At 37.5% G+C, this 16,815-nt stretch overlaps 2 protein-coding genes and 1 long non-coding RNA gene across 3 annotated transcripts; 1 reads left to right on the top strand and 2 right to left on the bottom strand.

Annotated features, from left to right (window-relative positions):
* Positions 1-33: 33 nt before the first annotated feature.
* Positions 34-3,386, bottom strand: LOC137955840 (uncharacterized). The gene is made up of 3 exons (XR_011113184.1): positions 3,306-3,386; positions 2,648-3,207; positions 34-372 (listed from the first exon to the last, which is right to left on the bottom strand). It is a non-coding gene; the product is annotated as an uncharacterized lncRNA (long non-coding RNA).
* On the top strand, positions 1,083-4,242 carry LOC137955839 (uncharacterized). Its single transcript, XM_068803008.1, has 3 exons — positions 1,083-1,391; positions 1,491-3,567; positions 3,661-4,242. Exons 2-3 carry the CDS (start codon positions 1,519-1,521, stop codon positions 4,084-4,086), a joined length of 2,475 nt encoding a protein of 824 aa, XP_068659109.1. The 5' UTR covers positions 1,083-1,391; positions 1,491-1,518; the 3' UTR covers positions 4,087-4,242.
* A 629-nt stretch (positions 4,243-4,871) lies between these two features.
* On the bottom strand, positions 4,872-16,728 carry LOC137955400 (elongation factor Tu, mitochondrial-like). The gene is made up of 12 exons (XM_068802324.1): positions 16,436-16,728; positions 15,406-15,481; positions 15,208-15,300; positions 14,972-15,046; positions 13,959-14,063; positions 13,636-13,726; positions 13,337-13,542; positions 12,702-12,785; positions 12,470-12,535; positions 12,312-12,374; positions 5,776-6,016; positions 4,872-5,138 (listed from the first exon to the last, which is right to left on the bottom strand). The coding sequence occupies exons 1-12, from the start codon at positions 16,615-16,617 to the stop codon at positions 5,068-5,070; spliced, it is 1,353 nt and encodes a 450-aa protein (XP_068658425.1). The 5' UTR covers positions 16,618-16,728; the 3' UTR covers positions 4,872-5,067.
* Between the last annotated feature and the right edge of the window lie 87 nt (positions 16,729-16,815).

The following is a 16,815-nucleotide window of genomic DNA, read 5'->3' as shown; positions in this document are numbered from 1 at the left end:
ACCTCAACTCCCACTAGCTTTGTTTCTGTTGCATCAATAAAAGAACAAGAGATGATTGTCTCTCACCAGGTTTTCACCCGAAGGACGAAGCGTCATGACACAGAAAAACTGGACGTAAAGTGACGCTAATTCCAAAGATTACAAGGAAAGAAATAACTAACTTCAAGCCTCTTATTTCCTCTGTTTTCTGCAGGCTTCATTAGAGATGATCAAAACTTGCACGCAAGCGAAATCCCCTTCTTCTCCCAATTACAATCCATGAACCAGAGTTTCAAAAGCATCCCACTACTGTTCCTGTTTCTCTACCTGAAAAGACTGTTTCCGCCTAGGGACAAGATAAAAGGATTGCAAAGAGACCCAGAAACCCAAAGCCTGCACGTTACATTTAGTCACTGTTAACCGTACGCTTCTTCTTAAATAACATCACTACATTCTCAACTCCATATCAAATAACAACTTCATCATTATCAACCGTTAAAGATTGTCAGGACAGAATAAGAAATGTTCAAATCAAGAAACAAACACCGACAAAGACATCTCTTAAACTGGAATAGATTTCTGATTGATTGGATCCTTTTGCACAAACTAAAACAGAATTGTAACCAATTGTGCTTATCAAATTAATTAATCGAATGAAAGTCATCTCCACCAGCAAATCAGAATTGCAGTCATATTAGTCAAGAGATTCCAGAGTTTATACCAACCTGATAGTACACAGGAAAATTATTTTTGTTAAAAATTTTAAGTAGAAAATTTGATTGTTTAACAGTTTTTTTCTCTTACAATCGGTACATTTTTTTTAAAGTCATTTTAACAGTTTTATACGATTGTTTACATTTTTTAATTATTCCCTTCTGTTACCAATGATCAACCTATCTGAAGGAATTACGGTGATTCTCTAGAATAACTAAAGTGGAGAAATCGCAGAAAAGGAGCAGCGAAAAGAAGCTTTTGATCATGGATCGACAAAATCCAGTGCAAGAGTATCGCCCACGAAACGGCAACAAAGTCCCGCAAGAAATGACAGCAGAAAGACAAAACCGCCCAAGTCGCTTCAGAACAGAAAGGAACTGAAAGGAAGACGACTCGAAAAAGACCAAGCAGAAAGAGAGAGAGATTGAGATCAAGCAGAAAGGCCACAACAGTTGCTGGGAGTTTTCTTCTCACGCTACAAACGTGCTCCCCAAGTTCATCTTCCTCACCCTGATATACTTAAAAAACAATCCTCCCCATTTCTGCGTCCTACTTCATGCCTTCTTCGGCTGAGATACTTCCGTTGCCGTCTTGGTTATCTAGCAACAGTTCAACTGAAAACCTGTCATTCCTTCTTTTGTGTAGTTTGTACCGTTCAACCATCAACAGACAATTGATCCAGCTATATTCGGATTCAGGTAAGAGAAGCAGCAGCAAACAACAGTTCCCATAAAACTCTATTCTATTTGTTTCAAGTTCGTTTCATTCTCATAAAACTCTATTTCATTTGTTTCAAGTTTTGAGCAGGTAGAAATATTATCGGGTATGGAGTGTGGGAGCTCGAGCTCAAAGGAAGGGGAGCAGAATGTCTGCGTACAGATAATTGATCAAGTAAGCGTGCAGAGAAAGCTTAGTAGCGAGTGGGGATCGACAGTTTTCGATCCCCAGAGAGAAACTCCGGAATCAATGGAAGGAGGAGATAGCAGTTCTAGAGATACCAGTAGTGCGCCTGAAAAGAAGCTGACCCTTTTCGCACTCCGGCTTGCTATACTGGAAAAATCAGCTAGCGGGCTTGGAACACTTGGGTTCATCTGGGCTACAGTAGTTCTTCTCGGTGGATTTGCGATCACTCTGGATAAGAAAGATTTCTGGTTTATCACCACCATTCTTCTGATTGAAGGGGCCAGAATTTTCAGCCGGAGCCATGAACTCGAGTGGCAACACCAGGCCACTTGGTCTCTCGCAGATGCAGGGAGGTTCAGTTTCAGGGCTCTGAAATCCAGCTCGAATTTCCTAATTAGAACTCTGAGACAGATATTTAGACTCCATTCAACCGCACAGGAATCCCACCACGCCAGAAGAGCGGTATCCAGAAATCTAGTTAGTCATAACTCGGACCAACGAAAATGGCTGACAACAGAGGTTCCCCTGCTTCCCTTCGTGGGATGGATTTTTCTGTCCAAGAATATCAGTAGACTCCTTTACTGGCTTCAATTAGTCTCCGCCTCGGCCTGCGTTTGCCTCTCGTTAATGAGGTTGATTCAGCAGGATTATGGCGAGATTAGTAAAGGAGATTCTGATAAAAGGAACAGGAAATCTGCCCTGAATATTTTCTATAGTCTGGCCTTGGCGGAAGCTCTCTTGTTTTTAATGGAGAGAGCTTACTGGGAATGGAAAATCAGTTACTGTAAATTGCTGGAAAAGGTTACCAAGGATTGTTGTTTTGGAAGTTCCGGCTTAGTTACCGTCAAACGTTTCTTCTACGACGCCTATTCGAGATGTGTTAATGGTAGTATCTTTGATGGATTAAAGATGGATCTTGTTTCTTTCGCGGCGGAGCTTCTGGGATCAGGTTCTTTCGATGAGCAGCTCACAGGGGTTCGACTCCTTCGGAAATTTGTGAACAATGATAGATTTGCAGATGACACGCTGAGAAAGATTGGAACTTCCATACCTGTGATCGAGAGGTTGCTGGAGATACTCAACTGGCAGAAACCACAAGAAGAAGAAATCAGGAAATCGGCAGCTGAAATTCTGTCGAAACTAGCTGGAAAGAACCAGAACGCCCTTCGAGTGGCGGGAATTCCAGGCGCAATGGAATCCATATCTTCGCTGCTATATACAGGCAGGAGCTCCAATCCTGCAGTCGATGAAGTCTGCCAGAAGAACGTCGTCGTGGACCACGTACATTACGAGTTTTCAGCTTTTAATCTCTTGGGCCTTCTGATATTGAAAAAACTTGCTCGAGATCTCGATAACTGCGAAAAGATTGGCAGCACCAGAGGTCTGCTACCGAAAATCATCGATTTTACTCGTGCCGGCGAGAGGCTGCTTAGGGATAACCACGCGACGGTATCCCAAATCAAAACAGTGAAACGATCACTGCAACTGGTTAAGATGCTCGTGAGCACATCAGGCACCACGGGAAATATTCTTCGGCGGAATATTTCAGAAATCGTTTTCACTATCAGCAACATCAGGGAGATTCTACAGTACGGCGAGAATTACATCACGCTGCAGATATTAGGGATCGAAATTTTAACCTGCTTAGCTCTGGAAGAAGGTGCGAAAGAGATGATTGGAAGAACCGGCGGCGTTCTGAGGGAACTTACGCGCATTTTCTTCAAGCAAGGATTGCCCGAAACTCAAAATCCGGTAAAAATGGCTGCCGGAGAAGCACTAGCTATGTTGACTTTGGAAAGTCAGAAGAACTGCGATCAGATTTTGCGATTAGGGATGTTAGACAAGCTGATTGAAGCACTGGACGATCCATCACTCGGAACAAACTCCGCAAGAATTGTGCGAAATTTGTGCGCTTACAGTGGATCCCATTGCTTCCACAAACTAAAAGGAGTATCAGCTGCAGCACCCACTGTAAGTTTTTCCCGCCATTTCAACAACTTCACCTGTAATAATAAAAAAAAATTGCTGAAAAACTGCAATCTGATTCTCTCTAAATCATTCCAGGTTCTGAAAGCCATAATGTCAGAAGAGAACAAACTCCAGGAGATAGCTATCGGGCTCACGGCACAGATTCTGATATTCACGAGCTCGTATGAACCAGAATCTCAGTTTCAAATAAGCGGGATTTCGGAAACCGAGTTAGCAGCAAAACTAGTGCAGATACTGAAGAAATACCAGTACCCATCAACGAAACTTCCACGAATAAGGAGATTCTCCATCGAGCTGGCGATTTGGATGATGAAAACAAACAAGAAAATGATACCTTTATTCAGAGAACTGGGCATAGAGAGGGAGCTGGAGAGCGTGGCAGAGACTACATCGGAGCTTGAATGCTTCAACGCGTTCTCTGGTAATGTAGGGCTGAGTCGCAACACGACGACAGTCCACTCGCTTGTGGACAGTGCCTTGGAGCTTCTCGCCAATGCTTAGCCTCTGAAGCAACAATGGATCACCATTTTCATCCCATCATTTTTTTCTTTCGAAACTATTCTTGGTGATTCATGTATTTATTTGCATTGATTTGGATTTTCATTGGATTGATTTAAGTTTCTTGTACTTGGTCATTGTTGAATCAAATGGAGACGATTGTAGAAGAAAGGAGATCCCCGAAGAGCAGGCATCCATTAGTAGAGCAAACTACACAGAACTGTAACCAATACCAATGTTCGTTTAATTAATCCGAGCATTGATGGGATAATCCAGATTGATAACGAAATAAAAATAAAACAAAACACATTGAGAAGACCAATGGACTATAAAATAGATGCTCTTAATTGACAAAAGTTAAGGTATTCAAAACTAAAACCAAGGGAAGAAAGTGTCACACTGTCACCTGTGAAACGGCAACAAAGTCCCAAGCTAATGCAGAAAGAACAAACTATTAGAGACGCTGCACAAGAACAAATACAGGGATGACTTAAACTAGACCAGAACAAACAGCAGCGAAGTTTTTATGGAAGGAAAAGAAAGCTAAGCAGAAGACCCACAGAAGTCCATTTACCTCTCAGTTATACTTCCCAGTAAAAAACATGTAGTTCCAACTTAATATATATCATCAACCATCTACAGACCATAATGTAAAAGGAAATATAATCTGGTGAAGTCTGAAGCATATGAACAAATACTGTTTGTTGAGATTGAACAATGGGCAGTATGTAAATTTTATTATTTTATGTTATAAGTTAAAAGAAAAGTTTTAATATGAGACAAGCATATTCAACAAAGAAACCTTAGTACTGCATAAATAAACTTTGTAAACACTGAATCAAAATTTTTCATCCAAAACAGCATTAGATTGGCAAGAGCACGTATGTTTCCTATTCCTGTGCAGGTGGTTTGTAAAACTTTGCATCCACTCTTCCTTCGCCAATCTTCCTCGTAGGCAAAGAATAAAGGAAAAAACCAGGGAATTCAACTAATCACTTTGGACACAACTCCTGCTCCAACAGTTCTACCGCCTTCTCTCAAAGCAAATCTTTGTCCTGTCACAAGACACCAAATATTGAAGGGAAATTATGAAAAATAAAATAATTCCTGACAAGGAAATGTACTACAACATGTTTCTTTATTTATTATTTTAAACATAGAGAAAGCAAGTATCTAAGGATCTTTCCTACATTTGTTACAAAGGTTTTACATAAAAAAAAAAGGGTCAAACTAGCTATAAATACATAAAAAAAATTCACTTGTCTGAAATCCTAGACAACACAAGAAAATTTTGGAAGTTACAGACCCACAAGCAAAATCTCACGATCAAATGAGACAGATCTCATCCATTCATTCGTTGGGTGCTTTTGGGTCATCCCACTTTACCAATAAAACCCACGTTGGCAAATTCATTCAAACAGTTTCTAGTTTTCAAGAAACTCGATGTACTTCTGACCACAACAATCTCTATGACTATCTACTTTAATGCTTATCAGTCATGTGACATGACAAACAAAAGTAACTAAAATACCAGCTGGTTTAGAAGCAAGAGTGCAAACACATATTGCAGGGGAATAAGAAAGAATAAAAACTAAAGGGAACAATAAGAAAGAATAAAAACTTAGGGGAATAATAAGAAAGAATAAAAACTAAAACTGTTCCGTGAATTCAACGCAATATTGATGTATATACCTGGTTCAAGTGGTACTGGTGAGATGAGCTCGAAAACTGCAGTCACGTTGTCACCAGGCATCACCATCTTTACATTTTCTGGCAAGTCCACTTTCCCAGTGATATCAGCAGTCCTCATATAGAACTGAGGTCTGTAGTTGGAAAAGAAGGCTGTGTGGCGACCACCTTCTTCCTTTGTCAGAACATATATTTCTGCCTCAAATTTACTGTATGTTTTGAGACTACCAGGCTTGGCAACAACCTGCACTCATTAAAAATAACATAGAAAAGAACTAAAACAATCAATAATTCAAACCTTCAAGGAAAGAAACATTTTTAAATTTGTAAAATGAGGCTGACGTAGACCAAACTTATGAAAAGGTTTCTCATTTCACATTGACTGAACTCATTTCTCATTTTGCTTCCTTCTTAGCTGACCCACTACTACAATAAAAATTATTTCTTACGTCCCTTTAGTAAATATAACACATTTGGTCTCTCCATAATGAGGTCCTGCTTTCAGAATCTATCTTTGATATATAACATGAAAGAATTGAAGAAGAAATGATTAAGGAGAGAAAATAGAAGAAAAGAAGAAGATAGAGAGAAGGAGAAGACTGCATTGAAGAGGAGTCAGGTTAGGGTCTCAGATCGACCCTCAACTCTCTTTATTAGCCCACTTAAGTACAATATAAAAGGTCTAATATGCCCCTATAACACCTTACTCAATTACAGCTACAAAACAGTAACAAAAAGTGATAAAAATTACATCAATGGACTTGTCTAATTAATCCCCTTCTAATTATGATATCACTATTTTCTCTCAAAAAAAAAAAAACTATGATATCAGTATACAACACACCACAGTATATTACCAAAATACCCTTGAATTTCAACAACTTTAACACTTCCTCAAGCTGGGGGTATATATCCACCAAAGCCAGCTTGGAACAAAATTTAACCAATAGACACTTTCTAAGGACCTTGGTAAAAAAGTCTCCAACCTGGTCAGTTATCCTTAGATTGATTACTTTACCACTTATAACACAACATCACGAATAAAATGGCAATCTAGTTTTATGTGTTTAGTCCGCTCATGGAATACTAGATTGCTAGTAATAAATATTGTTTCTTGATTATCACACTTCAGTACCATGGGACCACTTCCTCCTAGACCAAATTCCTGTAACACGGATTGTACCCACATGAGTTCACTTACAATGGGTGTCATTGTGCAATATTCAGCTTCACTTGAACAAGCAACTACATTTTGATTACCCTCAATAAACACACAATATCCTGTAGTTGATTTTCTATCTAACTTTAATCCAACATAGTCAGCATAAAAAAAAACCAACAATGTCTAAATACCTATGAGATTCACACTGCAATCTTTTCCAAGGGAGCTCCTTTTAAGCACCGAAAAATTCCATGCTGCCTTAAGATGTACTTTTCTAGGAGATTCCATAAACTAACTCACAACTTCAACTGCAAATGATATATCTGGTCTAGTAACAGTAGAATAACTTAATTGCCCAACTAGTCTCACATTGTTTTATCACTGAGTATCATGCAAGGTAGAGTTCACTCAACATATCCATCAGATATTTTCTCTAAGACAAAATCATACCCTATTCTCAAAAGATATTTCAGCTTACCAAGATCCTTGGTCTGAAAGTGCTATTTAAGATGGTTCTTGACATCCTAAATACCTTCAACATCATTCCTAGTGAGCACAATGTCATCAACATACACCACTAATGCAATAATACCAGTCTGCCAACGTAGGATAAATAGGGAATGATCACAATAGCTTCTGACAAACCTAAATGACATCACCAGCTCACTGAATTTTTCAAAACATACTCGTGGGTTTTGTTTCAGACCATATATAGCTTTTTGGAGTTTGCACACATTACATGTCACCCCCTGAGTAACATACCTAGAAGGTTACTCCATATACACTTCTTCGTGCACGTCTCCATACAAAAAAAAAAAACATTTTTAACATCGAACTGGTACAAGGATCGTCCCTAGTTGATTGCAACTAACATTAAAATCCGAACAGTACTAAGCCGAGCAATAGGGGAAAAAGTATAAAAAACATCAACCCCAAATGTCTGCCTTAGCAACAAGTCTAGCTTTACAACGTTCCATCGTGCTATCAACATTATATTTTACTATATAAACCCATCTATGTCCAACAACTTTTGCTTCAAGAGGTAGATCAACTAAGACCAAGTCTTTTAAGTAACCAAAGTACTCATCTCCTCATTCATAGCTAGTTTCCACTTCGGCAAAACTAAACAAAGACAAGGCAAATGATACATAACAAGAAATTGAATGTTGAATAAAGACCAATTACCTTTTTAGAGAGAAATAAGAAGATTAAAATCAATTTTTTAAAATGGAGAAGATTAAAATCATTGACAACAGGATTTGCAGGTACGGAGATTGATGACTGGAGCAATGGAGTGGAAGCTATTGATCTCTATGGACATCCTTTAGCTGGTGACGACCGTAGTTGCTCATGTTTCCTTTGATATAACCGTAATGGTTTTTGTGAAAGTGAACCAGTGCTAGTAGGGCTGGGGACATCCAAAGATGATTCAAGAAATATCTAGTTGGGAAGGGAATTTTTCAAACAATGAAAAATAATGTGTACTCTTAAAGAAGGTTACATCAACAGTGATATACACTCTCCTAAAAGTAGGATCATACCATCGATAACCTTTTTGTGTCTTCGAATACCCAAGAAAAATATAACGAGTAGTCTCAAGAGACAATTTATCAAGATGAGGCTCTCCACAGTGAACAAAACATTTAGGCTTGAAGACCCTAGGAGATCGGTCAAAAAGCTTACACCCTAGTTTTAACAAACGCATGGGAATACAACCACCTAATACTGAAGAGAGCAATCAGTTAATCAAATAGTAGGCCATGAGAACTACATCACCCTAGAATGGAACATTCATTTGAAATAGCATAGTTTGAACAACTTCGAGTAGATGTTGATTATTTCGTTCTACCACTCAAAGCACAAAATGGAAAACTTACTATTAGCAACTGAAAGACCATTATATGAACGAAAGAATTGAATAGAAGCACCAACTATGTTTTTATTTCTGTATAAAATTTGATAAATACATCAAAGACATTCGTTTTCTCCCAAGGAGATACCCCAAGTCACATGATTATAATCAACTATAAATGCCGAGAAATACTGAGAACCAAATGGAACAGGAAACCATCATGGGCCTCATACATTAGAATGAACCAAATAAAAAGGATGTTAACTTAGAGGAAATAAATTATGGTGGTGTTTCCCAAGCTGACATGACTAACAATCAAATGAAGTATCTACTGGTAGAGAGGGAAGAAACGAGCATAGCTTTACTATGAAAGGATGTCAAAAGCATAAATTCCATAAATAAGGAGATGTTGTAGTTTGAAATGCTATAGACTTCTTCTCTGGAACAATGCCAAGGTAGTACATCCCATCACTCTCATGCCTCGAACCAATCTTCCTCCTCGTCTACAAGTCCTAAAACGCTCAATGAAAGGGAAAGAATGTAATGAAACAAATTGACTGACTTAGTAAGTTTGTTGACTGATAATAAGTTAACTAGAAACTTTGGAACATATAAAACAAATGTTAATGAAATTCCAGATGAAGGGTGAGCGTCCCTTTCACCACAAACAGAGGAAGTAGAACCATTAGCTAACATGACCAATTTATGAATGAGGATAAAAGACATGTTTGAGAAAATAGAAGACATACCTAATATTAATATATGATTTGAGGCTCCAAAATCTATCACCCAAGACGAAGGAGAGGAAACATGAAATGCAGACATACCTGAGATTGTCGGAGGGGGTTGAGCACATTGGAGAAGCTGAAGTGGTGGTCAATGTCAATCAATCCAACCGTTGGAGTATCTTTTGCAATGTTTATTGAGTACTACTAGATGACCCGACCTCGCCGTGAATCATTTCTCCATTGTCTAGCAAAATACCAGAATTAGCCCAAGCAGGTTTCTTGAATTTTTCCCAAAATTTATTTGAGTGATTAGATCTGCCACAATCCACACATTTTCTATCACCACGGCCTTTACCTCTTCCACCACTATCGTTTCCTCGACCACAAACACCAAAGCCTCCCCTTCGATCTCTAGTTGACTCAGAGCGAGATTTTTTTATTTTTTTTAATGAAGATGTATAAGCTATTAAAAGAGTAAAGATTACAATACCTACCTAAACAGGGCCTTCCACCACAACAAGGTGTTAGAGAAAAACACCTAATTTAACCTGAGTGTCAGCTAAATGATTAGCTGACCTAGGAATGTGCTTCCAATTACAGTTTAAAAGAGAAATTAAATTACATATATATCAAAAAAATGTCCTAGTGTAACCATGGAGGAAGATCTGACATCGCACATTGATTGATAACAATTTTTTGATTCAGAGTGAGAATTAGAAGAGGAAATATTAGCAGCTGCATCAAAACCAACAATAGGTTTACCAGATTTAATTGCTCCTTCAGCACAAAGGGTTCTATTATAAACCCTCTCCAATGTATGATGATCACCATCACCAACCAGAATTTAGCTCAAACAACATCATACTCCAAACCATCCAAGAATTGAGTAACCTGAATTTGATTTTTCTCCCTCCAGAGTTCTATAGCATTGGTGGTAAAGGGGTGAAAGGAGCTAATTTCCTATAGAATACTCATCTCAGTAAAATATTAGGTCATTGTTGTATAACCTTGAGACATTCCAAAGGACTCAGCTTATAGCTCGTAAATCCTGGATAGATTGGTTTCTATGAGAAAATAGATTTCAAAGTATCCTAAATCTCCTTTGATGTGTTACAACTCGTCACATGATCACTTAAACTTTCTTCCATAATATTGATGAGTAAAGTCATCACCTGACTTTCTTCAATTTCCCAATCATCATTAGCAAGGTGTTAAGAGACACCCACATGTGTAGGGATGGCATGGCTAATAAATAAGGAAAACTTTCATAGAGATGACATAAAATTGTAATTATGCAAGCTGGTGTATGTCATCTTATGTCCTTTTTCCTTTTGAAACATGTAGCCCTAAGGGCATTGTAATCATTGTAAACACCTTCACACAACTATAAATATAACCTCAAGGCATGGGGTAGAGCATTCAAGCCTCTTCTTCTTGGTTCAAATTCATCCATACACCTCTCTCTCTTTTCCTCTTTCTTCTCTCCCTTGGTTTCTTCTCTCCTCTCTCCCAAGAGCTAGAGTTCCTTTCTGCTCTCCTTCCCTTGAGTTCTCTTGTGTTCATATGTTGGCCTTAGAAATCAACACAGGGAAAGGAGGGATCTCAATCAAGAATTTCAGCTTCCTCTTTGCCATAAGAAACATCTATTGACCTGGATCAGTTAATGTAGTTTCATCCGTTCAACTTAGTAGAAGTTATTTTAATAGTGTGGGATTCCTTGAATTTGAATGGTTGCAGCCTTTGGAAGGTGCAACCACTTCACCAGAATCAGCCATAGAGCAATTGTCAACAATAAATGTCTTAAATACATGCTGAAGTATAATATTAAAGACACTAGCTCCAAAAATTCACTAAGGAGATAATTGTATTACTCAGCACAGCTTAAGTGGGGCCCACACAGCACAAAAATTAGATCATCCAGACTCCAATAGAGATAATAACAGTAACTCAATTCAGTATTCCAGAAAAGAACAATGTCGAGAAAGAAAATAGGGCTGATGTCACCTAACCTGATGATGATGCAGGCAGAATTGGCCCTAGGGTCATGGCAGAAAAAAATAGAAAAAGTTCTGACCTTTAACCTCAACCAGCTGTAATTCTGAACAATCCCTATTCCTGGAGAGTTGTAGGCTTCAGAAAAAAGGAGAAAAGGAGAAGCTTGCTAAAAACCCACAGCAATTAGATCGATTGCTCTGGTACCTTGAAAAAACTGAAGAGAGAAAATGGAAGAAAAGAAGTAGGGAGAGGAAGAAGACTGTTGAAGAGCAATCAGGTTAGAGTGTCAGATTGACCCCTAACTCTCTTTACTAACCCACGTAAGTGATTACAATATAAAAGGTCTAAAATGCCCCTATTACACCTGACTTGATTATAGCTATAAAGCAGTAACAAAAACTGATAAAAGTTACATCGATGGACTTGTCTTATCAATCCCTTTCTAACTATAATTTCATTATACAGCACACCAAAGAAAATTACCAAAAATACCCTTGAACTTTAACATAACATAAATTTGACGGATAGCTAAGCACAGGAAATGTTAAGTCAACAGACTCAAAAAATTTAATGGAACTAAAGTTTGTAAAAACTGAACCAATTGCAGTGTTTTGACTCAAGGAAACTACATGAATAAAATTTAAATACTGTAATCCTCATTACTTATAAGAAGTCCAAAATATTTTTCCTCAACATGGATCTCAAAGTTATTTTTCCCATTTTGCTTCACCCTTAAGATCATAATGTTACTGTTTAAGAAATAAACAGAATTAAGTCATCGCTTTTTGGTAACATTTGGTACCTGCCCTCGCTGCACATCTTCTCGTTTAAGACCACGAAGTAGAAGCCCCACATTGTCACCAGCCTATATTTAAGTTCAAAAGAAAATTTCTAATAACTCAGCAAGAAAAAAAAAGGATAAATAATAAAAGGATACTATAAAACAACTATACCACATACTTGTCCATAGTCCAAGATCTTCTTAAACATCTCCACGCCAGTTACAGTGGACTGCAATGGGCCAGACTGACACCAAAACAAAAAATTAATGTGAAAAAACCAAGTTCTTACATCTTAGTATACCAAACAACAATATTTTTGCCAGTCCACAGAAGCCAGCAACACTAATCAAGGCAAAAATATTTTGGATACAATATGATTTAAACATCCAATTTCAATCAATGTTTCCTACCTTTGTTAATCCTAAAATCTGCACATCCTGTCCAACTTTGATGGTTCCTTGTTCAACACGGCCAGTGACAACAGTTCCTCGGCCCTATTTACAAAAGAGTGAATACAAAGAATTACTCAATGGAACTTCCTCGTGGAATCATATTTTAGCTATTACAAAACTCAGACATCCACTCCAAGGAACAGTTAGAAGCACGCAAAAAAAAGCCATGTCAGCAATAATATTAGACTTTCCTTTTTCACTCAACAGAGAGCTCAAAGCATAATTACAAAAATCACTAAGATCGACGAGAAATGTAGAAGTTTGAAATAAGTGATAGTGAGTAAATAATAAAATAAAAACAAAGTAAAGGCTAGAAAATGGATGATTGGGTCATATGCAGAGGGAAACTGATCAAATGGTCGAATCCTTCCCAAGGAAAGGAGCCCTTTCACAACAACAACATGCTATCAAAAATATATAGATCTGGTTAAGTTTCTTGGCCATTTTAATTTAATGTAAAAATTTTAAATTTTGTATTTACTCTTTTACACATATGAAATCTATAATTTTCTAACCCCAGAGTAACTCTCTTCTTAAAACTGATCCAATTTCTGGATAATTTCAGAAAAAAAGAAAAAAAAGATTGAAACTACCTGAATTGAAAATACATCTTCAATAGGCATAAGAAAAGGTTTGTCAAGTTGGCGGACAGGATCAGGAATATAGCTATCGACAGCCTCCATTAATTTTAGAATAGCTTTTTTTCCAATTTCCTCATTAGTTCCTTCTAATGCAGATAATGCTGAACCACGAATGATTGGAATTTCATCACCAGGAAACTTGTAGAAGCTCAGCAATTCTGTAAGAAAGACTCAAAAAATGCAGCAATTTTGACAAGCCATTTCTGGACAAGAAAGGGTAACTGAAATCAAGCCAACAAGTAGAATCATACCTCGAAGTTCCATCTCTACAAGTTCAAGAAGCTCTGGATCCTCAACAACGTCAACCTTATTTAGAAAGCAGACCAATGAAGGAACACCAACCTAAATCACAAACAATTAACTTTAAAAACTATGTATGAAACATTTGACATAAAAATATCATTAAATCAAATTCAATTGGATGAGAAATAGTATCTCATATAACTAATGACAGCATAAGAAGAATTAGTTTGTATAACAAGACAAAACAAACATTATTTATAGTGATAACAAAACAAGCATTAGGAACACCTCTTCATGTAAACATGAGAACTAAGGACACCTATTCCCACACCTGACGAGCTAGCAAAATATGCTCTTTTGTTTGTGGCATAGGTCCGTCTGGCCCAGATACAACAAGAATACCACCATCCATCTGTGCAGCTCCGGTAATCATGTTCTGCAACCAACATGACCGGAAAATCAATGTTAAAGTGCTTTCCTTCATCTAACAGAAGTACCGACACAAGATTTTAATTTCGACTGCTATCAATTCAAGTAACAGGCAAAGAACAGTAGGTGATCAAGGGAATATATTTTGAAATCCAAGATGACAAATATAGTAGTTAGGAAACATGTTTACTGTTTTAAATTCAACATGTAATCCAAAAAATTCCATTGTCTTAACTACAAGTATCTCCTCCTTACTAATATTGCAAAAAATGTATTGTAATCGTGTTGTAAAAATCCAGATTTGGCTGAAGAAAGAGGAGAAAATTGAGAGAAAAAGGAGAAAGGAGAAGAAGAAATTTCAGAAGAGCCTGAAAGGCTTCATTGGGAACTGTGCACAAATTCCTAGACTTCTTAAATAGGTGTTTTGAGTTAACAATTACAAAATTGCCTCTATAAACTTAATAAACCTTAATCTCCTTATATCTCCCTAACTACACATTCTATGTACATAGAAATTTAACTACTGATATAATTTAAAGAAAATTAACCACTAAAGTGGTAAAATCTCAAAATTGGACGGGCCAGAGTTTGAGACTATAGGTTGCAAATCCTTCTCATAGTAACCAATAATTTGTATAGGAAGCTCAAGAAAAAACATTTTCAAAATAAAATCAAAACACTCTAACCAATATGCATGCATCAATTTTTGTGAATAGGTAATGATAGCTGATCTCCTCTCAAAATAATAAATTTCAATAACCATTACAGTACCAAATATTCATTGTAAAATGAAACCGAACAAGACAAATAACTATAATTTTCTACAGTTTTCTTTTTTTCTCTATCATACATTTTTTAGTTGGAAAAAAAATTCAAACAGAAAACCAAATAAGCAAAAGCATACTTGTAATCAACCTTAACATAGTCTGCATGCCCTGGGCAATCCACGTGTGCATAGTGACGCTTCTCAGTTTCATATTCAACATGAGCCTGAAAAATCATGCAGGCCATTAAAGTAAGTTCAACTCTGAGAAATTGAACATCTTTACCAACAATGACCATAGAAATCAGACAGTGAAAACAACATTTGCTTCCTTTTTTACTTGAACATCTTCGAATGAAATAAGGCAGCAAGTGAAAGAGCACCATACCGTTGCAATTGTAATTCCTCTTTTTTTCTCTTCGGGAGCCTTGTCAATCTCATCAAAAGCAATAGCTTTTGCTTTACCTTCCTCAGCCAATACCTGGAAAAATCCCCACACCAAATATTTATATATCTTTCCTACTTTTACTTGATTAATAAAGAAAAATGTCATATCAAATGGATATCTAAAGAAGAGAAGCATCACCTTTGTGATTGCTGCTGTCAGTGTAGTTTTCCCATGATCAACATGCCCAATTGTACCAACATTCACATGAGGTTTTCTGTTGGCAAGTAACATACCACAAAAGAAACAAGGAGTAAGTCAAAAGAAGTAACTAGAGATTACTACAGCTGCTTCATATTTGTCAATAATAATGTCAACAGGCCACAGCCGGGATAACATTATCTCTGAGCAAGAAAAGAAGATTAAATACACAGGCTGAAGTTGATAAAGATTAACACAAAAGCTTAAAAGTGAAAAAACTAAAAGAAGAAGGCTGTCGCAACATCCACAAGTTCATGTTAAGAGATATGAGAGAATATACTAGGCAGTGCCAATACTGAGAGATTCTGGGATCTTTTCAGGAACTATGCTAATTCCATAGCTTTCTAATAAGTGATACTCCGTTGGTTTTCCAGGTGTATGCCAAAAGCCTTTGCATCTTTATCTTATTTTTGATAGCCAGTTGTCTTTAAATTGTTGAAACAAGAGACATGACTTCTGGTAGAGAAAGTAGCGTCTAAGTAGTCATATTGCAGCTTAAAGAGCAAAAAGTCACAGTCTTAGTATCATACGTGCCCGGATGGTCAGACAATAGGATCAACGCTTTTTCATACTTCCGTAATCATAGAAGAGGAGAAGGGTAAAGTGCATCGGGAAGGAAGGGGAAAACAAAAGAGGTAACCCATTATCGCTACTTGAAGTTTTCAGTAGAGAAAATAAAACCTTTAGACCCGCCAAGAATTTCCCAATAAAAAAAGCACAACGAACAACCATCATGCAATTTGGAGTGTCGGCTCAAAGAAATAGATATAAACCTATGGTGAAAGAGATATAACAGTGAGTATATCAAACAAGAAATCCAGGAAAAAAAAAAAACAAAAATTCCTCAGCAAACAAGCCTTTATAGTAATATGGATGCTGCAGAAACTCATGATCCGAGAGTAAAAACAAAAGAACTCGATGATTTCTTTAAAAAATTTAAAAAATGGCGTTCCCATTTCCCTGTACTTACGTGCGAGTAAATGTGGCCATGGTCCTCCACCAGCAAGCGCCATTGAAATCCCTAGCAGGAGAGTAAGAAGACTCGGAAACGGGTAACGGAGTAGCAATGGGTGAGCGGCAACATGAGTAGATAGGAGAGGAGAACGTTACGAGGCGCTTGAAATTAGGGTTCCTGATAGCAGCAGACGCCATGAAGGAAGGAAGGAAGCGAAGGAGCAGCGCTAGTGGCCAGAGAAACGAGAGAAAACAGTGGATCTTACGTCCACTAGCGCGAAGTACAGAGTGTAGACAGTCGTGAGGGGCTTTGCTGCAAACGAGGGTTTTAGGCATGCGCTGCACAAGGGTTTTAGTATCCGGAGGTAAATCCCATTGTATGTTTTCTATGTGAAT

This window comes from Aristolochia californica, unplaced genomic scaffold (assembly GCF_029961685.1).
Source record: "Aristolochia californica isolate CCGP_79_NKW_82.1479 unplaced genomic scaffold, dmAriCali1.0.hap1 SCAF_2, whole genome shotgun sequence".
Taxonomy (NCBI): domain Eukaryota; kingdom Viridiplantae; phylum Streptophyta; class Magnoliopsida; order Piperales; family Aristolochiaceae; genus Aristolochia; species Aristolochia californica.
The sequence above is the reverse complement of the archived record's forward strand: the minus strand, read 5'-3'. Positions and strand labels throughout refer to the sequence as shown.

Excerpts from the sequence above, each read along its gene's own strand:
- LOC137955839 (XM_068803008.1), top strand. The coding sequence starts at position 1,519 with ATGGAGTGTGGGAGCTCGAGCTCAAAGGAAGGGGAGCAGAATGTCTGC. Across the intron at positions 3,568-3,660 it reads TATCAGCTGCAGCACCCACT|GTTCTGAAAGCCATAATGTC; the intron begins GTAAGTTTTTCC and ends AAATCATTCCAG.
- LOC137955400 (XM_068802324.1), bottom strand. The coding sequence starts at position 16,617 with ATGGCGTCTGCTGCTATCAGGAACCCTAATTTCAAGCGCCTCGTAACG. Across the intron at positions 12,786-13,336 it reads AAGATGTATTTTCAATTCAG|GGCCGAGGAACTGTTGTCAC; the intron begins GTAGTTTCAATC and ends TTTTGTAAATAG. Across the intron at positions 5,139-5,775 it reads ACCAGTACCACTTGAACCAG|GACAAAGATTTGCTTTGAGA; the intron begins GTATATACATCA and ends GTCTTGTGACAG.